The 23,653-nt window shown below is 37.9% G+C and overlaps 1 protein-coding gene across 1 annotated transcript in view; it reads left to right on the forward strand.

Moving 5' to 3' along the window:
- The window catches only part of MTMR2 (myotubularin related protein 2), a 149,555-nt gene that overhangs the window by 83,112 nt on the left and 42,790 nt on the right, over positions 1-23,653 (forward strand). Inside the window, exons 6-10 of the mRNA XM_006887358.1 lie at positions 3,359-3,460; positions 4,815-4,898; positions 12,783-12,932; positions 14,250-14,438; positions 19,019-19,204. Of these exons, the coding sequence (XP_006887420.1) occupies positions 3,359-3,460; positions 4,815-4,898; positions 12,783-12,932; positions 14,250-14,438; positions 19,019-19,204 (711 nt within the window). The remainder of the gene's footprint in view (positions 1-3,358; positions 3,461-4,814; positions 4,899-12,782; positions 12,933-14,249; positions 14,439-19,018; positions 19,205-23,653) is intronic.

The following is a 23,653-nucleotide window of genomic DNA, read 5'->3' on the forward strand; positions in this document are numbered from 1 at the left end:
TTAGAGCTGTTGTGCATAGGGTCGCTATGAGTCGGAAACGACTCGATGGCACATAACAACAACAACAACATGTTAGATGCTATTTTGTCTACTGTGACTCACAGTGACCCTGTGAACAATGAAGCTGAACCTGGCCTTATCCTATGCCATTCTCACATCTTGAATTTATTGTTAATTCCTTTCCCTCCCCCCCAAATACCCTTAAGATGTATGTAAATAAGAACATACATGTCTGTGTTCAGCTTAACAGTCGAAATTCCCTTTATCATAAATAATGGGAAGTGGCTTTGGTCTTTATCAGATGCAGCCTTATATCCTGGATGATATCACTGATCTATTTTGAGTTCTGGGAACATTGGTGCTTCAGTGATGAGAGTCTCTGCATCCGTGCAGGAGATATAGGTCTGATTCCCGGCCTTTGTACATCATGCTTAGTCACTGCCTGTCAGTAGAGGCTGCTGTGTTACCCTAACAGGTTTTGTTAGAGCTTTCAGCATAGATTAAGAAGAAAGGCCTGCCAGTCTCTGTTAAAAAATCATTGAAAACCCTGTGGTTCTTAACAGTCCATTCTGCAATTGTTTATGAAGATGATGTAGGCCTGGACAATGTTTTATTTATTGTTACACAGAACTGCTGTGAGTTAGCAGCCAACCTAATGGCAGTTAACAATACTCAGAGTTTACTTGTCAGCATCAAAGTACTAGAACATAGAATGAAGGAAATTCTTTAGACAGGGAATAGAAGCAGGAAATTTATTAAGAGAAAATCCAATAGCAGTGAGTTCTGGAAGGGGATGGTAGGTAGAAAAATCACGAGACATAACTGGAATGAAGACACATGAAATAACATGTAATAACAGCTCATCAGGGTTTTTAATAGGAAATTCACTACAGAAAATGGCCTTTGATAGGAAAAGAGAATGAACTGAAAGTGGGTATCAGTCATGACATTAAGTTTCCAATACTTCTAATGTGTTTAGTGCTTGTGTCAAATGCTACCTTCTTCAGTTACCTATTTGAATCCATAAACAAAATACTCAACACATTGTTGACGAGCTGCAGCCCACTGATAACTGACCCTCCAGCAAATTTTGAAAGCTGTAAATCATATGAAAAGAGATTGCCCCTCTTCCTCCTGGGAAGTTACTGGTGTCTGTGAACCACCAGAGAGACACCACTCTGGGTTTAAAGCACAACTCTCTGTGGACTGGGCCGCCAGAGTGACCAGATTCCATGTGCAGAGTTAAACTCTCGGCCTTTAGAATTTGTCTGTGTTCAAGTGCTTTGTTGTTGATGATCACCGTCTAGTCAAGCAGCACTCATAGAGACCCTATAAACAAAAGGCCTGAAGCCTTTCTGTAACTATCATCATTTCTCCAAGTTCATAGAGTTTCCAGAGGCACGTGGTATAGGAAGTGGATGTCAATCCTGCTTCCAAACCTGTCTAAACTGGGAACTCCACCAAACACTGTCCACCATGGGTAACCATTAGGGCATTTGACACCTCAGTGGCACAAGGTTTAGCATCATAGCAACCCCAGGTTACCTCAGTACAGCATATTGACAAAGAGTGCTGTGCCACTAAGAAGAATGTTCCTCCAAAATATATTAAAAATCAGCTTTTAAATACAGACTCTTCCTGAGGTTTTGTTGACTCTAAACAAGAGGCTTAAGTAAAAAACAACCAATATAGTATGGTTTTGTTGTTATGTGCCATTGAGTGTATACTTCTTTTTTTTTTTTACAAATAAAATTTGATTCAATGCTAGCAAACTTATATAGTTGTTAGGTTCCATCAGGTTGATTCTGACTGATTTGATTCTGATCCTGTGCACAACATAATGAAACACTGCCGGGTCTGTTGCTATTTTCCTTATTGATGCTGTATTTGAACATGTATACTTTTGTTTATTTACTCAATAAATCACAAATTCCCTGCCTCCAGGATCAGTTGTCTGATTTAATTTTGTGTCCTTCACTAATGAATCTTAACTTTTATATGGTAATGTTAAGTAATTTTATTTATTTCTTAAATAAAAATATCACATTAACAAGATTCTGCTGAAGATTATCCAGAAATGACTGGAACAGCACATCAACAGAGAACTACCGAAAGTGCAGGCTGGGTTTAGACGGGGTCGTGGTACTAAGGATACTGTAGCTAATGTTAGATGGATCTAGGCTGAAAACAAGGAGTACCAGAAGAATGTCTATCTTTGTTTCATTGATTACACAAAGGCATTTGACTATGTGGATCATAACAAACTGTGGATAACTCTGAGAAGAATGGGAATCCCAGAACACTTGATTGTGCTAATGCAAAACCTATACTTGGACCAGGAGGCAGGCATCAGAACAGAATGGGGAAACACTGCATGATTCAAAATTGGGAAGGGTGTACGCCAGGGCTGCATCCTGTCTCCATACCTTTTCAATCTTTATGCAGAATAGATTATCTGGGAGGCTGGGCTCTATGAAGAGAAATGTGGCATCAGGATTGGAGGAAGAATCATCAACAATCTGTGTTATGTAGATGACACAACCCTGCTTGCTAAAACTGAGGAGGACCTGAAGCACTTGCTGTGGAAGGTCAGGGACTGCAGTCTTCAGTATGATTTGAGGCTCCATGTAAAAAAAACAAAGATTTTCACCCCTGGGCCAATTGGCAGCATCATAATGGATAATGAAGAGATTGAGATTGTTCACAGTTTTGGTTTGCTTGGCTCCACAGTCAACATTCTTGTCAGCAGCAGCCAGGAAATGAAAAGACGTATTGCAATGGAAAAGCCTGCAGGTAGAGACATTTAAAGTACTGAAGTGCAACAATGTTAGTCTGGAGACTAAGGTGCGCCTGATACATGCCATGGTCTTTGCAGTCACTTGCTATGCATCAGAGAGCTGGACAATGACTAGGGAGGATAGAAGGAGAATTGATGCGTTTGAGCTGTGGTGCTGGAGAAGAGTGTTGAATATACCATGGACTGCTAGGAGAACAAGCAGATTTGTCCTTCAGAGGGTGAAGCCGGGCTTCTCCTTGGAGGCAAGGATTCTGAAGCTTCGTCTGACATACTTTGGACATGTTACAAGGAGGGACAAGCCCTTGGAGAGGGACATCATGCTTGGGAGGGTGGAGGAACAGTGCAGGAGAGGAAATCCTAGATGAGATGGCTTGATTAAGTGACTGGGGTAATGGGGCTAGGTGTGTCGGAGATGTTGAGATTGGCACAGGATAGGGCAGAGTTTAGGGCTGTTGTACATAGTGTCACTATGAGTTGCAGACCACTTGACAGCACATAACAACAACAACAACAACAACAACAAATAAAAATTAATTGACTTGACTTTTAAATCTTTTCTAGGATATCCGGAATTTACGGTTTGCTCATAAACCTGAGGGACGAACAAGAAGGTCTATATTTGAGAATCTAATGAAATATGCATTCCCCGTCTCTAATAACCTGGTAAAATCCTTCTTATCTTTAAAATATTTTTATTAATTGGCATAGTATAAAGAAATTATCTAAGCTACCTAGGATCATTCATGTTCCTACTTTGCTGTTTAATCAGGTGAATAATAAAGGTTTCATTTAATCTCTTGGACCAGTTTCTTCAGGCATAGAAGCCAGACTGGCTGATTTTTTTGAGGCTCATTTCAGCACTCATAGTCTATAATTATATGATCTTTCCCCTTCTATTTCTGTTTCCATGATGAAAAGCTATATATATTCTTCATTAGTATTTGAGCACCTTTGGAATTGGAATTTAAGACTAGAACTAGCAATTTTGGGAAAGAAAGAAAGAAAGGTAAACATTAAGTTTCTTCTATGGGCTAACAGTGTTAAACACTTTCATTTATATTACATCATTTAAATTTTATAGTTGCCTTCTGGTGATAGATATTATTTTATACACCCCCCCCCTCCATTTAGAGAGCACTTGACTCAAGGAGATTGCTAATATAGGGTAGAATTTGAACTCAGTAATGGCCTTTTGACATCAATTTCAGTGTTTTAATTTTATATCACAGTTGTTTCTGTCATTATATATATAAAAATAATATATAATATTATATAAAATAGCAAATTTAAATGTCTTTATGGGTTCTCAGATCACTAATTATATGCAAACATTAAAAGTTGTTTAATTTGTTTTAGAAAATATAAGATGTCAAAGCTGCTTACCTTAGGGTAGCTACTATCTCAAACTGGTTAATTATATCAGAATATATCTTTGGTTTGTAGCTTTTACTTTATTGAGAAGCATATTTACAACAGCTTCCAACATGTTTAGAAGTTTGGTAAATCTTAGTGAAGGGTCTCTGTGCTTCTCTGTGGAAGATGTGTGAAAACCAAAAAATTTGCAAAATTTTAAGATAGAACTAAAACAACATAGAAAAGATTAATTAAAAAAATTCTCATAGATAGGGAAATAAAAACTTGGTAAGGATATTTCTTTTTTTCCCCCAGTGCTTTATTAATTTTTTTTTAAAATACCAGAAAGTCTCTTTTATCCTTTTTATAATATTTTTGTTGTTATTAGATGCCATCAAGTCAATTACCACTCATAGTGAACCAGTGAACAACAGATCTGAACCTTGCCCTACCCTGTACTATTTGCATGATCTCTGTCCTGCTTAGGCCCATGGTGGTAATCACTGTGTCAATTCATCGCCTTGAGGGTCTTTCTTTCTTTCGCTGATCCTCTCTACCTTTCCCACAAGGATATCTTCTCTCCAATGACTCCTGGTAAGGATATTTCTGATTCATCATCTCTGTAAACATCTTGCTCAGCTGCTAACTCTCTGTTTTTTCGTAGCCCCTTTTTGCCTTTGAATACAAAGAAGTATTTTCTGAAAATGGCTGGAAAGTATATGATCCTCTTTTAGAATATAGACGGCAGGTATGTATGTATTTTTTCCTTTTTGTAAGAATGTCTTTAGTTTAGTGTTCTCTGTTCTTTCTCTAACACCCCTCCCCCAGTATCCCCACTAGACAACCACAAAGCCTTTATGGGTAAAAGCAACTCCCTATAATTTTCCAGATTTTTACATTCTGGTTTTTAATATGAAGGCTGAGCCTGGTGGTTTGCCTTTTAGTTCTTTGAACAGCATTTCAGAGTACATTAATATTTAGGAACCTTTACTTTTTGTAAGTATATTGGTTTATTTTTAAAATGTTTAGCATTTTTCAATTCCGTAAAAATAAAATAAATGATAAATATATATAGGTTTTAAATTTTTACTATATACTCAATTCTTTACTTAGTGTTTTCCTTATATGTATATCCTATGTTTAACTCCTGTATTCTAAAATTCTGAAAAATATTTAACTAGCTTTATTACTTGTAATTTATCTTCATGTAAAATTTTGACAGTTTCATATCTTAGCAGAGGACACTGTGCATTGTTGTTGTATTATACTAAGATAACATTGACTTACTTTGGTCAGTACCATTACGGGAATGCCCCCACATTTGAACACAAATTCATAGTATTCAGACTATTTTATAGCTCTATATACAACAATAACAGCAATAAAAGCAATAGTTATAAATCTAACTCCTATTTGTAACCTTCATCAATAAACGGAACAGTTCTTTTACCACTTTCACTGTGCAATTTTCTAGCTTCCATGGTTTCTACTGAGAAATCAGCATTTCATCTTATTGAGTATCAGCTGATAAAATGATTTGGTTTTCTCTTGGTTGCTTTCAGGATTCTCTCTTTGAATCTTGGCAGTTAGAATCTTTTACTTTTAGGAGTTAGAATTTGATATGTCTCAGCATTTATCAGTTTATCATACTTGGAGTTTGTTGAGCTCCTTAGAGATGTAGATTCATGTGATATCACAAATGGGAAGGTTTTGGCCATTGTTGTTGTTGTTGTTACAAGTTAGCTGCAACTCATAGAGACTCTGTTTACAATAGCTCTGAACCATGCCTGATCTTGAGCCAGTTTCACTTCTCTACCCCTATTACTGCCTATATCCCCAGTTCCTGTGTCAGTTCATCTCATCCAGGGTCTAAATATTCTTTCTTCCCCTTTTCCTCTTATTTTCTTTTCCTGAAATGCCCATAATACATATATTGATTTGCTTAATGATGCCCCACTGATTTCTTCGGCTCTGTTTACTTTTCATATATTTTTAATTTTTTTTTTATATCCATAGACTCTATAATTAAAATTATCCTGTCATCAAATTCACTGATTCTGTTGTCTTCTCAAATCTACTCTAGACTACTTTGTGTAAAGTTTTTAAACATTTCAATTATTGTACTATGTAGTTTCGGAGAGTTTGGTTACTTATAATAATTTTTTTCTCTTTATTGATCGCTTTTTTGTTAATTTTTAAAGCAGATTTTCATTAGTTCTTTGTGTTTCCTTTAGCTCTTTGAACATATTTAAACTGTTGTTAGAAAGTTTTTATCTAGTATTTTGTCTAGGCTTCCACAGGGATGTCTCCTATATTCTGCCATTTAAATCTTTCTTTTGCATGATAAATCTTTTCTCTAACTCTGCATGCCATACTATTTATTGTTGAAAACGGAACCTTTGCATGTTATAATGTGGTAACTCCAGATATCAGGCTCTTTGCCTGCTCTAGAGTTGGTGGTTTCACTTTGATGAAAGATGTAATAGTTAATTTTTTTGGTCACTTTCCCTGTCTGTTTTTGCAGAAACAAATTTCCTGGACCTGCGTGTTGGCTGAACTTCTGTTCCTTTGTGTGTGTTCACCTCTTGTTTTGGCAGAGAACAAAACAAAACAGAAATACCTCTCTTAGTCTTTGTCAGTTGACTCTGGGCCAGTATCTTCCTTCATCAGTTAGCAAATTTGGCACTGAGCCTATGGATCAGCCTGAAGTAAAAATTGAGGCATCAACCAGAGGTGAAAGCATAGAGTCTTCTCAGATTTTTTTTTCTTAGATTTTTCTGAACTTTCATCTTTTATACATGTGGTTTTCTAAATGTCTGTGCATACACAAGTGATTTTGAGTGCACCAGACTGCCAAAGAAATGGGTTTTTCTCTCATACTTTAGAGGCATCTCTTGTCTGTCTGAATTGCACGCTCTAGATAGTACAAGTAGTGATGATATTTAGTCAATGCTGGCTGATATTTCACCCTATGTATTTTAGAATATGAACAGCATTCATTATTAATAGCCATACTTGTCAATGTCCATCGTGATTAGAAAGAGCATCCTGGAATTTGTGGATAGATCAAGAAAAACTTTAGTTCACTTTAAAAAGGAACGCTTTTTAAAAGTGTAACAGTGTGTAATACATGTGTGCTGCTAACCAGAAAATTGATCATTTGACTCTACCATCTGCATGGGAGAATAGTCATCTCCTTCTTTCATGAAAATTTGGAAACACAGAGGGTCTGTGAGTTGAAATAGAGTTGATGGCCATGTATTCGGTTTAGAAAATATTAAACGTTCAATATAAAAACAGTGAGCATGGTCTTCAGAAACTCTGAACTATAAATTAAATGTATTGTTTAATAAGCATGGAATACCCAAGTTCAATTAAAAAATCAGAATATACAGGGTTGCTGCCCCATAAAGAATTGGTAGATATTCCACAGTTTGAAGTGATGACATATAATAAATTTGTACTAAAGGAGGAAGTCTAAACTGCACTGATGTAATTGGTGAATATCAAGGCTCCAGGAATTGGTGAAATACTGCTTGAAATTTATCAACAAACAGTGATACAGTGCTGGCAGTACTTGTCTTTGCTGGCATATGAGGAAAGATGGCTACCTGACCAACTGACTGGAAGAGATTCATGTTTCCCCCCATTCCAAAGAAAGGTCATCATCAAAATACAGAAATTATTGAACATTATCATTAATATCACGTTGTTGCTGGGTACCATCGAGTCAGAACTGAACCACACTTAACCCTCCAGTGGGTTGTCAGAGACAGTTAATTACATGGGAGGAAATTGTCCATTTTTCTCCAGAAGGAGCAGCTTGGTGGATTCGAACCATGTTCTTTCAGGATTGCAGCGCAGATTCTTACCACTGGACTGTATATTTTACATAGGCAAGTAACATTTTACTGAAGATAAATAACAAATTATTACAGCAGTACATTGATAGGGGACTGTCAGAAATTCAAGTCAAATTCAGAACAGGACATGAAAGGAAAGATATCATTGCTGATGTCAGATGGCTCATATCAGAAAGCAGAGAATACCAGAAAGATGTTTACCAGTATTTTATTGACTGTGCATAGGCACTTAGCTTTATAAATCAACATAAACTATGGTTAATATTGCAAAGAATGGGGATTCCAAAACACTTCTGTGTGCTTGTGCATTGCATGTGTAGAGATCAAAAGATAGTTCTTGTAATAGAATAAGGGGATATTATGCAGTTTAAAATCTGGAAAAAATGTGTATCAGGGTTGCATTCTTTCACCATACTTAGTTTTAATTCTAAGCAAATAATTCAAGAAGATGGAATATATAAAAAAGAATGTGGCTTAAGGATCAGAGGAAGACTCCTGATTTCCTGGCTGCTGGTACCAAGAGTGTTAACTGTGGAGCCAAGTAAACGAAAACTGTTAACTATCTCAATCTCTTCATCATCCATATTAATGCTGCCAATTGTTCCAGTGGTGAGAATCTTTGTTTTCTTGATGTTGAGCTTCAATCCGTAATGAAGGCTGCAGTCCTTGACCTTCTGCAGCAAGCGCTTCAGGTCCTCCTCAGTTTTAGCAAGCAGGGTTGTGCCATCGGTGTAATGCAGTAGTTAAAAAAAATCTTTGCTCCTGCGTGCTACATAGTATTCCATTGTGTGAATGTATCATAATTTCTCAATCCATTTGACTGTTCTTGGGCATCTGGATTGTTTCCATGTTCTTATGTTGGTGAATAATGCTGCTATGAACATTGGTATACAAATCTGTTTGTGCTTCAGTTCTCATTTTCTCAGGGTATATTCCAAGCAGTGGAATAGCTGAGTCATATGGAATTTTTAAATTCAGCATTTTGAGGAAGCGCCAAACTGACTTCCAGAGTGGTTGTATCATACTAATTTTTGAATATCAAAAGACTACTGTGGAAGCAGTATAGAGAATGAGTTGCATAGGGTAAGAATGGAGGCAGGAAAGAAGTGGTAATGGCCTGAATTCAGGATGTAGTTGTAAAGATTAAGAGAAGTGGGCAGACTTCTGGCTATTACTTTTGGTATGAAAAGGATAGAGATTGGTCATTGATTGGCTGTACGCAGAGAAGGTAAAGATGATATGCAAGTTTCTAATTTGAATACCATTTTCTTTTAACTTAACAAATAACTCTACTTTTAATAATAGGATATGAATATTTTTCAAACCTGAAATGAAATCTTCCTCTTGTTTCTGGAAATAAGCAATAATCTTACCTGAGTGGTGGTTCAGTGTATATACAGTTGAACAAGAAGAAAAACAGGAGAGGAAGCTATAGAACATAAGGGGCAATTGGGGACCAGACTAGTAAGATAGGACAGTGTTCAGATCTATTGTTCACAGAGTTGCTGTAAATCTTCGTTGACTCAGCAGCACCCAGCAACAACAACAACAACAATGAAAAAACACCTGAGGGCTAAGGAGGAAGACTCTTAATTGTATTTATCACATGACTACTGGGAAGAAATGTTCTGTTCTTTACTAATTTTTGTTTCTTCTTGAGCTATTTGGCTGCACCTTGGTAAATAGGACTCTGAAGGAGAGTGAATCCTGGCTTCAGATTTGTGTAACAATTTAGTTAATTAAGATAATGATTATTTTTTTCCTTGAGGAACAGTGTAATTTTAGAGAAAAAGTATAGATTTAGAATTTATAGGAATGCTATTCTCTGTCACTTCCTAATGTATGGCTTTGGTTAAATTAGAGTCCATGCCAAAGTTTATTTACAAAATAAGTGAATAAAGCCTTAATACAATAACGTGTAAATATGTAAAGAGACTAGTATGATGCTTATGTATATTGGGTGCTCAATAAATGTATTTTAAAGTATAATTTGGTTTGTTTCATTTCTCTTTTTGTGATTTGAATTGGAAAGGCTCATATAATTTAGGAAACACTTATTTCCTTAATTCTAACCTACTATAGTAACTTACTATAATAGCTTTATTTTCAGTAGAACAGAAGATGGACTAATTCAGGTTTTATAAAGAATGGAAGGTGGTGTGAGGGCAGCCTCCTCTTGCCTCCACCAGCTTCACAAATGGGAGCAGTCCCCATCCAAACTATCCATAGATAGTACAAAACTGATCCCCATGAGGTCAGGCATGCCCCTACACGCTTACATCTACTTCTGCTAATTCTAACACCAACCATCTTGCCCAGGACACTCACTGCTTTGCTGCTAGATCTGAATCCATTGCAGTGACCACATAGAACTCAGAGCAGTGCTTGCTATTATATTTCAGGTTACAATTCAAGTTGGAAATATCCAGTTCTTCAGTTAGGACTGCTTCTTGGGCAGGCATGTTCACACACCCTTTGCCCTTCACACTCTCAGCTTTAGATCAGTTGTGCAAATCTCTCTTAGTTCTGCCAGTGATCATACCACCAGAGTGCTTCTTAGAGGCAAAAAGACAGAGTTTCATCTAACGTACCTTGGGCATCTTGCTAGGAGTGGTTATTCCTTGGAGAGTGACATCAGGCTTGGGAAGGTGGAGGGATGGCAAAGGAGAGGAAGACCCTCAACCAGGTGGAGTGACAGTGACTGCAGCAGTGCACTTGAGTGTGTGAGAAATTGTGGGGTTGGCACAGGAGAGGATAAGGTTTCAATCTGTCGTTCAGAGGGTCACTATGAGTCATACTTGACAGCACCCCTAACAACCACCACCACCAGACTTCCAGCCAGCTTGGGCAGAGGAGCCTGACTCTGGCTCTACAGTTGACAGTCCCAAATCAGCTCTCTCTCTCTGCTCTTGTTGCTTTGGTGACTCTCTCTCAGACTGTTTGTCTTGCACGGGAATCTCTGACCCTAAGAAGGAGCACTGCATTCTGTATTTCTTACTGGTGATGGTTTACTAATCTTCTGCCTCAAAACCCATTCAATTTAAGTTTGCAGGATGATAAAACTGCCAACCCTCTTATTAGTTGTCTACATACTCTTATTTGCATGCTTCTGTAACAGTCAAAGGCACTGTCCTACACATGTTATTTTAAACAATGAGCCCCGTAAACCACAGGTGTATTGAGTATTTCTAAGTTTACCGTGAGTTGTAACAATCACTTGATGGCAACTGGTAGAATGTGTAAACTAGCCTAAACACTCATTGTGACCTAAAGGGTTTCTAAGGCTGTAATGTTTATGGAAAAAGACTGCCACATCTTTCTCTCCTGGAGCTGGTGATGGGTTTAGTCTGTTGACCTTTCGTTAGAAGCTTAACACTTAACCACTGTGCCCACAGTTCTTATAAGTAAAACAGTACACTTTGATAAAATGGTGCTATTGAAAGACTATGTGAGAACTTAATGATTGTTGTGTTTTAAAACATTATTTTGCCTGATTTTCCTTTTGGCCTTTTGTTATTTCCTTTTTCTAATGTTGTAGATTAACAACATGCTCATTAGACTATTCTAACATAGGACTGAAATTTTACTTTTAGCTGTGTAAGTGTTGATTAAAGAGGATTCTGCTGATTTCTTAACCTTCAAAATCTCTGTATAGATGTGTAAAAAAAAGTAAGGGTCATGTGGGGATAGACTTATCTGACTTTAACAAACTTCACAAAGGTGAACTGTCCCCATTAACAACACCAGCAACACAAAACCACTTCCCATGAGGTCAGACATGTCCTCTACGCTCTTGTACCTCTTTCTATTCAACATCAATCTTACTGCCTTACTGGTTCCAAAATCTGATGTGATAGCCCACAGACCACATGGAACCATATCGGGGAAGTCCAAAGACTATAATTCAGGTTAGTAGCAGAATACAGTCAGGACAGCATCTGAAATGTGCTTGCAGGCACCTCAGCCATGAACTTTGAAGTTTAAGGCTAGTGTTATAAAGTTCTCAGTCTTGCCAGTATTGTTTCTCCCCCTCTCCATACTCCCACCCTCAAGTTCAGCAGCAAGCTTGGGCAAAGGCTCTTAGCCTAGCACTGCTTCTGTTTGTAGGGGGCAGCAGCCCCAAGCAGCACCCCATCTCTTGTCAGGCCTCTGGTTCTCTGCCATGGCCTCTGTGGCTGTTGCTCTGATCCTGAAGAATGAGTTGCATTCCCTTGCTTCCTTGCTTGCTCTTCTTTCCTGGCAGTGAGGTTTCTCCTGCTGCTTCTGGATCTGCTCAGTTTAATGGTAGATTGGTGAGAATAGCCAATGCTCTTGTGGATAAGCTAACACACTCTACTCATACATTCCCACCCATCCACATGGCAAAGTCAAATTTAGTGGCGAGGAAAGCTATTTTGAATAATAAACTCCACAAGATGATTGGCAGCAAAATCAGTTTTCCAGTCATAACTGAATGAGACTTTTTTTTACCTTTAAGATTGGTAACATTTGTGTTCATCCTGTTTTCTTCTTTTCTTTGGCATATACTTAGAAGGCCCCATACTCAATCTATATTTAATTCATTAGTATAAAAATGTATGACAAAATGAACACAGGGCTTCTTGCATTAGAATTTTAATCCTCAAGGCCAGATTGGCGCAGGCAGACTAAAAGTGTTCAGAGTGCTTCATGAGAGGAGCAGTGAAAAGAAAAGGTTGAGTAGAGAGGCTTTCGGTACTTGTAATATTTTAGTTAGTAGTAATGCATCTTATATTTTGTTTTACATGTAGGGAATTCCAAATGAAAGCTGGAGAATAACAAAGGTAAATGAGCGATATGAGTTGTGTGATACCTACCCTGCCCTCTTGGTTGTGCCAGCCAATATTCCTGATGAAGAATTAAAACGTGTAGCATCGTTCAGATCAAGGGGCCGTATTCCAGTAAGTATAAAGCTTTAAGGAGTCTTTGCAAATACTTTTGTACTATATACAATACTGAGATTAATGAATGGGGGAATGAAGAACTTAAACAAAAGCAGAGCCCAGGCATGGATGCAAGATAAAAGTTAGCTGTAGCAGCAGGTCTTTTATCACAGATTGAGTTATTTAGTAAATATATATATAACCAGAGGAGTAACTTCAGTAAATTTCTGGGGTGTGGTGTAAAGTATAGAGAAATTCATAGAATTGTGTGATCGATCTCTGGAAAACAAAGTTAGCCATGTACATTATTTACTGTGTACTCTCTTTCTTTCTCTTTTTTAAAAAAATGCTTCAACATTCTTGGCACCAGCAGTCAGGAAATCAAAAAGCGTATCACGATGGGAAAGTCTGCTGTTAGGGACCTCTCTAAAGTACTCAGGAGCAACAGTGTCTCTCTGGAGACTAAGGTGCGCCTGATACAGGCCATGGTCTTTGCAATCGCTTGTTATGCATCAGAGAGTTGGACAATGACTAGGGAGGACAGAAAGAGAGTGGGTGCTTTTGAGCTGTGGTGCTGGAGAAGAGTACTGAATGTACCATGGACTGCCAGGAAAACAAACAGATTCATCTTGGAGAGGATTAAACCAAGTTACTCCTTGGAGGCAAGGATTCTGGGGTTTCGTCTGACATACTTTGGACATGTTGCCAGGAGGGACGGGTCCTTGGAGAGGGACATCATGCTTGGGAGGGTGGAGGGACGGCGCAGGAGGGGAAGACCCTCTATGAGATGGATTGATTAGGTGACTGGGGTAATCGGGATGGGTGTGTCAGAAGGCAGTGCGGTTGGCGCAGGATAGAGCAGGATTTAGGGCTGTTGTGCATAGGGTCGCTATGAGTCACAAACGACTCGGTGGCACATAACAACAACAACAACAACAAATTTGACAAATTGATGGTGAATGCCTGATCCCAGGAAGATCAGTCCAAATAGCTTCAGGTACAAAATTCAAGTTTCATCATTTCTGACGACCTTATAGTTGGGTGATTTTGCTAACCAGTACTAAAAGTTTAAAAGTGACATTTAGTTAGGCTCTATTAATGTGTCTTTTTTTTCCTAGAAATAACACTTCCCAGTATCAGTTTTATAAAAGCTTATTAAAGAACTAGGACCAAGTTTTCCAGGTGCTAGAGGTAGCTGTAAAGAAAGGTGATGATTTTTCCTCTGGAATGTTTCCATGGCTAGGCATGGATCCAACGAAAAAGCCAAGCTCTCTGGAATAGTGTTTTTGGAGAGCAGTACGATGCAATGTCTGTGTCACCATTTTTCCCGTTAAGGTTCTTTCGTGGCTTCATCCTGAAAGTCAAGCTACGATCACCAGGTGTAGCCAGCCCATGGTAGGAGTGAGCGGGAAGAGAAGTAAAGAAGATGAAAAGTACCTTCAGGCCATCATGGACTCCAACGCCCAGTCTCATAAAATCTTTATATTTGATGCCAGACCAAGTGTTAATGCTGTTGCCAATAAGGTGAGATTGTTTCCACTTTCCTTCATTAAGCTCATTTTAAGCAGGTTTCATACATCAGCCATGTTTGGCAGTAACCACAGTCTAGCAGAAAGAGTTCTTTCAGATTTTAGAATAACGAAGATGTAGATTACAATCCTAGTATTCCTTCTTGATTGTTTTATAATTTTAAGATAATTATACAATCTTTTTGACCTTAGTTTTCTCATTTGAAAAGTGAGTGTTATGGATTGAATTGTAACTTCCCCAAAATATGTGCTGTAAATCCTAACCTCTGTATCTGTGGTTTGACCCCATTTAGAAAGGGGTTGCCTTTGTTATGTTGATGAGACAGTATTAGTGTAGGATATACCTTAAATCTATAATCTTTTGACTAAAAAAAAACATTAACAGCCAGTGGAAGGAACAAAGATGTGGAGAAGACAGATGTCAAGACCACAAGAAGATGCCACGACCAAGAGCAGCCAGAGCTGACAGAAAAAAAAGCTTTCCTCTCGAGACTGTCCCCTGATTCAGACTTTAGTCTGCTGAACTGTGAGAAAGTAAATATCTGAGTGTAAAGCCACCTGTTGTTGTTGTTGTGTGTTATGTGCAGTCTAGTTGCCTGCGATTCATAGTGACCCTAAGTACAACAGCCCTAAGCCCTACTCTATCCCCTGCCAATCTTATTGTCTCTGACAAACCTATCCCCATTACCCCAGTCACCTAATCAGTCCATCTCATTGAGGGTCTTTCTCTCCTGCGCTACTCGGGATATTTCCGTTATGGTTGTTGTTAGACGCTGTCAGGCTGACTCCAGCTCATAGTCCGTCACTCTGTGTAAAAACAGATCAACATCGTACCTCATTCTATGCCATCCTCACAATCTCCACCATGCTTAGTTGGTTGTAACAGTCCCTGTGTCTGCCCATCTTATGGTGAATCCATCTTTCCTTTGCTGATCCGTGACTTTTTCAAAGATAATGTCCTTTTTCAAGGACTGGCATCTCCTCATAACTTGCCCAAAGTCTCATTGTCTTTACTTCTTCTGAGCATCCTGGCTGCACAGATTCTATGACCCTGTAGTTTGACAGTCCATAGTCCATTCAGTACTCCTCACCAGCACCACCATTTGAAGAGATTTATTTGTTGGCCTTCCTTAGTCTTTGTCCAGCGTTTACGTGCATAGGAAGCAATGGAAAATTCTGTTACAGTAGCTAGCACTAAGTAACAGTGATGCTGAGAATAAAAAGTTATGATTATTTTAAGAGTTTAAAAAACATTAATAAAAATTAGTACATAACCATAGTTACATGGTACATTGTTAGCATTTATTCGTTTATTTCCCTATTCTCCAACTTCATGAATTATGCTTAAGTTCTTATACAGCACTGCTCTAAGAGTTAAAGCAGTGTTCTCACTCACTGTTACTAATGACTTCCCTCGACCTGTGAAGTTACTCGGTCTCCAAAGAACTTACAGTTAGCTGTAACAATAGTCCTGATTGCTCTTGTAGAAGGTTTGCATAATGGAGTGGAAATTTGAATTCTTTGACGTAGTTTACTAAATAAAACAGGAAATAATAGGAACAACTTGTTTTAAAAAATTACCTTTCTGTTACTCCCTCCGATTTATACGTGTACATTATCTCGCTCTAGATTTGTATGTGGTTATACAAATTACACCTCTCACATACATGGTTATATATCTTTGAAATAAAATCAGGTAATTGTAATTTTTTGTTGTTGTTCTTTAGTATCTTTAAATATAAACTGATAAAGTGTTAATAAGCTTTTTAAAAAAGGCATAATTGTGTATAACAACAATGACATTTCAACCAATCTGTAAAAGCATTTGACAAGACATTGAATTACCATAGGCACCAGTTGTTTCAAATTGGGATCTCTATCCCAGTATCTTACATAGTGTATTTGATATAGTTAAAAATTCTGAAAATAGGACTCCAGGTTGCTGAGTTCCAAATGTGAATGATACACTTTAAACCTACTTTTGCGCAAATAATTCAAGTTTTCTTAAGGTAGGAAATACTATAATACAGGAAGCAGCCCCTGCCGAGAGGAAAGGTGATGATACATTCAGAAAGCAGTTTTCATGCTCAGAATCTGCCGTGAGTGAATGTTTCCGTTACCTGTGTGGTTTTTTCCTTTTGTTTTACCTACCAGACTTTGAAACTCACATCATGCCCTATGTGCTCTAAATATGTCAGCTTCATTTTTTAAAAATTTTTTTAATTTTATTATTATTTTGTGTGTCTGTGTACCGTCAAATCAGATCTGACTGGTACAGGAGGAGATTGTCCCTCCTTTCCTGGCAGGGCATCTGGTGGATTCGAACCATGCGCCTCTGGGATTGCAGTGCAGCTTCTTGCCACTAGACTACCAGAGCTCCCCTTGTCAGCTTCATTTTAAGGAAAACGTATTTCTCTTAAGAATTCACACTTGCCTAAGCCAATCACCCATGTTTGTCCACTGGAGCCACGTAGTCAGTCTGTTGCTGTGTGTTGAGACCCTTCCCTTTCCAACAAAACCCACTGGCTTGATTGCAGAAACTCCTGCTGCATAACCACGTCTTTGTAATAACAACTTTATCTTCAGTGCATATTATGGCATTTATATATCTGCCATGCAGCCTCCTTTCTAGTTAAGTGCTAGCCTTAAAAAAAAAAAACCCCAAAAAACCCCCACCCAGATATACCTAATAATTTTAAAAACAGAAATCTTCCCTTCACCAAGTAACTCTTTTCTCAGATAAAGGTAAAATGTATAGTTTATAAATTATTATGCAAGTCCTTTTTTAAAAACTTTATATCCCTCAAACTCTTTACTCCCAAATAGCCTGACTGTAATGACTATTATTGCTGTTTCTTTAAGGTAATTGCAACTTTTAAAACAAATACTGTTATCTTTCCATATCAATAAGTATCGTCTGCAACATTAGTTTTAGTTGCATAGTAAAGATAAAGGCAATTATTACTGGATATTTAGGTTGGTTTTGGTTTATTTTTTCCCTTTCTGTTAGAAATAGTATGGGGTGATCATCTTTTTACCTAAGTGCTTTCATCCTACTCAGCTTTTCAAGGACATTATATGTTTAAGACATTCCCTGTAAAATTATAAATAATCCCTCTTAACAGGAGTTAAGAGAGGGATATGCCATCCTAAACCATTATCAGTTACTTCAGTTACAGGGAACAAAGATAAAATTAGATGTGTTCAGAGCCCATAGTCAAGAGTCAGTCATACATTCTTCTAGAAACTGTTTCCTTTCTAAACTTTGCACTATGAATTAGAAGGAATGAGATTTAGGATTGTTTTCTGGTTGGTAAACTCAGAGAGAGAGCGGTATTAGGCAGAAAAGGAGATAGGAAAGTATTGTATTCCTCGTCATACTATTTTTCACATCATTCACAAACACATATGACTGTAGAAATTCCATCTTTATTATTTTGCAAAAGTATATGTTCTTGTTGCAATCATTTTTAAAAAAGCTCCACAATAAGACTTTTTTTTCTAGCTTAAGAAATTTTGTAATGGCACATATTCTTTTGACCCCATGACCCGCATCATGAATTAAAACTTTCTCAGCCACTAAGCTCTCCAGAATGTTCCTTAGAAGCAAAGATGGTGATGCTTTCTTTGTCTTGTATCCTTTGGTCATATTTGAGGAGGGGTCTGTTCCTGGAGATAGACATTAAGCTTGATAAAGTAGAGAGTACAAAAGAGGAAGACCCTCAACAAGATGAACTGATGCAGTGGCTGCAACAGTGGTTCAAACAGCACTGAATTCAAGAATGGCACTGGAGCAGGCTGTGCGCGTAGAGTCTGTATTATATTGGGATCATTTCTTTGCATTTCTTTATGCTTTCCCTGCCAAAATATATTTTCCTAGACTCTGAAGTTGAGTATACCTTTTCCCTAACTTTTCTCTCCATACTACTATTATTGTTTAATCTGTAGAGTATCTTATATGCTTAATTTTGCCCAATTTATGCTTTTAAAATGGGATAAAACTTGCCTCTGTACTCTGAATTTCCTTCAGATTTTACAGATAAACCCAGAAGTTTTTTCATATGTAGTTTGAGCTCTTTGGCAAGACTGTAGGCTACCATCAACAACCATAAAGTAGTAATTAGGAAATCAAAAGACATGTTGCATTGGGAAAGTATGCTGTCAGGGCCTTCCCCAAATAAAGAACAACTAATATTAACAGAAAAATCCCACTGGAACATGTATATGATTTAGTATTCCCTTCTTACAGTTACTGTCAAGTTGATTCCAGCTCCTGGTGACCCTAAACGTTACACAGTAAATGGCTCTTTAGGTTCTTTTTGCCGTTAATTAAACAGAAGTAGATCTCAGGACTCTCTTACGTAGTGCTACTGTGTGAGTTCTAGGTGTGTTTGAACCTCCATCCTCTAGGTTAGCAATCAAGAACAAACCTTTTATGCCACCTAGGAAACTTAGACGTTGCCTAGTGACTAGTATATGTCTCATTTTCCATGCTGCGGGGTCTTTTATGATATTTTAATAATGTCCACATACAATGTTCATTAATGATCTCCTGTGATGTGTGCCTTTTTCCAGGCAAAGGGTGGAGGTTATGAAAGCGAAGATGCCTATCAAAATGCAGAACTAGTTTTTCTTGATATCCACAATATTCATGTTATGAGAGAATCGTTACGGAAGCTTAAGGAGATTGTGTACCCCAACATTGAGGAAACTCACTGGTTGTCTAACTTAGAGTCTACTCATTGGCTTGAGCACATTAAGGTGAGTATATATTACTGTTGTTTGGAGTTGCTGAAAATTTTAGCTTTCCTAGACCACACTGTCTTTGAGAGTTGGACCTGCTGCTTTAGTTTTGCCTGCCTTGCTAGAAAGACATGGCCCAATCTCCACCCTTAGTTCCCCTAGGGTGTTGTCTTTTCCCTAGCATGTGGCTAAAGAAGCTCTTAACTGTAACTCTTTGGGTGTTTTTCTTTGGCTCACCTGGGATAGCTACAGCCTCAACATCTGTGTGAGCTTCCCGAAGCCTTCCTAATCGTTGAGCTGGACGAAATACTGATGCATGGTCTGGGGTTGAGAGGAATCCGGGAAATGCTATATTGATAGAATGATGAGGTGGTGTGTTGGGTTAAATGTTGAAACATTTTTCATCCTCCGTGTTGGATTGTGATTGTATTTGGTGTTACTGGTGGGATTCTTTGGAAGGATCAACACTCACTGTAACATGTGGCTTTGGAGAATATGGGGTAAATAAGAGAATGAGAAATCTTTGGTTTCTGAATGGGATAAGGAACACTCATTTGATTAATGCAGCCATTGTGTTGTACCCAAGCCAAGTTATTCATGGAGTGTGAATTCAATGGACTTAACTCCTGAAGAATTGAGTAACTGTATACATGTAGAAAGAGAGAGAGAAAGAACAAAGGTTGTAATTACATCATTTCTACTATCAGTACTGGCAGCGAATGTGAGGGTAAAAAGAATATAGGCATTAAGATTGATAATATCAGCATTGATTCTATTTTCCTACACGCATATAGAATATCAAACAAGAATGGTTTTTCCTGTTTGTGTTGATTCTTTATCTTCCATTAAAATCCACATAATGGTATCTTTCTAAATAGTGAAAAATTAACAGTTACTATGATAAATTTTTATACTTGAGTTATTTTCCCGTATTATGTAGTTGGTTCTATCATACTTTCCCCCCTGCTATTTCTCACTTTATCTGAATTCTGCATGTCAGATTACAGTCCATAATTTGTTTCTTCCATACCGTCTTCCCGGATCACAGCCATTTCCATTTTTTGTGAACTTTTCAATTTCCTTCTGCCTCTGCATTTATTCAAGGTACTATTTGCACTTCATATAATTATTATTTGCAAACTAAGGTATATTACTAACTCATGAAATTCTTTTCTCCCCTCTTTGGGAGGTAGGACAGCACTGTCTGTGTAAATAATAGACAAACAGTAGATATCTGTTGCATCATCTATAAAGTAAAGACTATTCTTGTCAGGGAAATGAGGTGGCATAGTTGAATGAATAATCTCTTTGAATGTAAAATCATGTGGAACCCATGTTGTAAATAATAATTTGTTTGCTATTGTGAAAGCAGGAGCACAAAATAAGGCTCCAGGAACTAATGGAATATCAGTTATGGTGTCTTAGCATATAGAGGCAGCTTTGAATATGCTCAAACATTTATGCTAAAATCATTGTAAGAGATCCATTTTTTTTTGCCCATTCTAAAAAAAAAGTGATCCAAAAGGGTGTAGAAATTATCCATGTCCTAAATAAAATGTCCTAAATAAAATTTTGATGAAGATTATGAAAAAAAAAGGGGGAGCAGTACATGACAGAGTACAGTGAAAAACTCAGGCTGGATTCAGAGGAGACCTTGAAATGAGGGGAATAATTTCTGTGTCAGGTGGAACTTGCTCTAAAACAAAGAATATCAGAAAGATATTTACTTAACGTTTTATTGACTGTACAAAGATTTGACTGTATGAATCATAATAAATTATAGATAACATTGAAAAGAATGAGAATTCCAGAACATTTATTTATGTTCTTTAAAAACCTGTTTATGAACCAAAAAACAGATACCACATGGTTTTATATCAGGTGAGGTATGTTACAGAATGGAATCCTTTCAACATACCTATTCACTATGTATGATTATTTGTTCCTCTTCCGAAGAAAGGTGATCCAACAAAATGAGGAAATGGTTGAACAGTATCATTAATATCACAGGCAAGCAAAATCATTCAAAAAGTACTAGATCAGTATATAGAAAGAGAATTTCCAGGTGTTCATGCAGAATTTAGAAGAGGGTGTGGCACTAGGGGTATCACTGCTGATGTCAGATGGATCCTGGCTGAAAGTAGGGAATAGCGCCATTGGTGTTTCCGACATGTGGATGATCCTGGCCAGACTGCAATTGTTGAACCTTGTTTTCCCCACCTCTTTGCCTCTTCCCCAGAAATATCTGAATAAAACAGTTTGATCTTAAAAAAAATAATAATAGGGAATACCTAAAGAATGTCTCTTTATGCTTCATTGACTGTGTAAAGGCATTTGGCTGGATCATAAAAAGTTACAGCTAACATTGAGAAGAATGGGAATCCCAGAGCACTTAGTAGTGCCCATGTGAACCCTAAATGTAGACAAAGAGGCTAGTGTGTGAACAGAGCAAGGGAACACTACATGGCTTAAAGTTAAGAAAGATGTGTGATAAGGTTGTATTTTCTATCCATACCTGTTCAACCTATATGCTGAGCAAATTCTTCAAGAAGCTGAAATCTGTGAAAAAGAAAATGGCATCAAGATCAGAAGATTACTCCTCAGTAATCTGCTTTATGCAGATGATACAATTTTGCTTGCTGAAAGTGTGGACTTGAAGCACTTGCTGCAGAAGATCGACGAATACAGCCTTCAACATGGATTGCATCTCAACATTAAGAAAAGAAATATTGTTACCATTGGACCAATAGGCAGCATCATGACAGATGGAGAAAAAATTTGTCAACAATTTCATGTTATTTGGATCCACAGTCAACACCCTTGGTACCAGCAGTCAGGAGATCAGCAATGTATTGCAATGGAAAAATCTACTGTTAGGGACATCTCCAAATTACTCAGGAGCAGTGATCTCAGTTTGAGGACTAAGGTGTATCTAACTCAGGCAGTAGTCTTTCTGTTCACCTGCTGTGCATCTGAGAGCATGACATTGAGTAAGGAAGACAGAAGAATTAATGCCATTGAGCTATAGTGTTAAAGAAGACCTCTGAGTATTCCATGAACTGCTAGAAGAACAAACTAATATATCTTTGTGAAAGTACAGCCAGAGTGACCCTTGAAGGCAAAGATGTTAAATGTTTATCTCACTTACTTCAGGTATGTTGCTAGGAGAAACTGTTTTTTTGGAAAGGGATATTATGCTTGGAAAAATGGAGTGGTTGTCGAAAGTGAGGAAGACCCTCAACCAAATGGATTGACATAGTGACTGCTGTAGTGGTCACTAGTGTGTCAGGAAGTCTGAGGATGACACAGGATACAACAGAGTTCAGACTGGTTGTTCATAGGGTCGCTATGGGTAGTACTCGACTTGGTGGCCCCTGACAACAACACTGCCACCACCACCACCACCAACATTCATTATGTAAACTGAGAAATAGTTAGAGAAGCCTGACTATATGAAAAAGATCATGGCCATAGGGTTGGGGGAAGAAGAATCAACAACCTGTATTATACAGATGGCATAGCCTTGTTTGTGGAAAGTGGAGAGAACTTGAAGCACATCAAAGACTACAACTCTCAGTATGGATTACACCTCGGCATCAAGACAACAAAAGTCCTCACAGACAGGCCAAAATATTAAGGAACAGTGATGTCTCTTTAAAGACTGAAGTGTGTGTGCTTCAGGCTATGGTCTTTTTAATAATTTTCTGTGCGTCTGAGATCTGGACCATGAATAAGGATGACAGAAGAAGATCTTATGTCTTTGAACTGTGATTTTGGAGAAAAGTACTTAATATCCCATGGACTGCTAAGAAAGTAAACAAACATGTCTTGCAGAAAGGAGAAAATTCAACCATAGAGCTACATGGGGATGTCAAAGAGGGTGAAACCAAGTCTCTTCTTGGAGGCTAGGATTTTGAAGCTCTTAACTTTGGGCACATGGCCAGGAGAGACCGGTCCTTGGAGAAGGACATCATGCTCTGGAGGTTGGATGGACAACGCAGGAGAGGGAGATCTCGGATGAGATGGATTGATACAGTAACTGGGGCAATGGAGGTTGGTGTGTCGGAGTCAGTGAGACTGGCTCAGAACAGGGAAGGGTTCAGAGCTGCTATATGTAGGGTCGCTATACATCGCATGAGGCTCAAGGGCACATAACAGCAGTAACATATTATGACAGGTTTGGAAGCAGGTGTGGCATCCACTACCTAAGCAACATGCCTCCAGCAACTCTATGAACTTTAATAAATGTCAGTAGTTGTAGAGGGGCCTTCAGGTCCTTTGTTCATAGAGTCACTATGAGTTGTACTCGACTCGAAGGTAATCAACAACAACAACAACAACAACAACTACAACATTCACTTTCTATATCGAAGATGAGGATTTAGTACTCTTGCACTTCATTATTCCATGCCCCATTTTATCCTTTTTTAAATATTAAATTTTATTAATTTTAATGAACATTTACAG

This window comes from Elephantulus edwardii, unplaced genomic scaffold, assembly GCF_000299155.1.
Source record: "Elephantulus edwardii isolate Elephantulus edwardi_28Jun2011 unplaced genomic scaffold, EleEdw1.0 scaffold00056, whole genome shotgun sequence".
Lineage (NCBI taxonomy): Eukaryota > Metazoa > Chordata > Mammalia > Macroscelidea > Macroscelididae > Elephantulus > Elephantulus edwardii.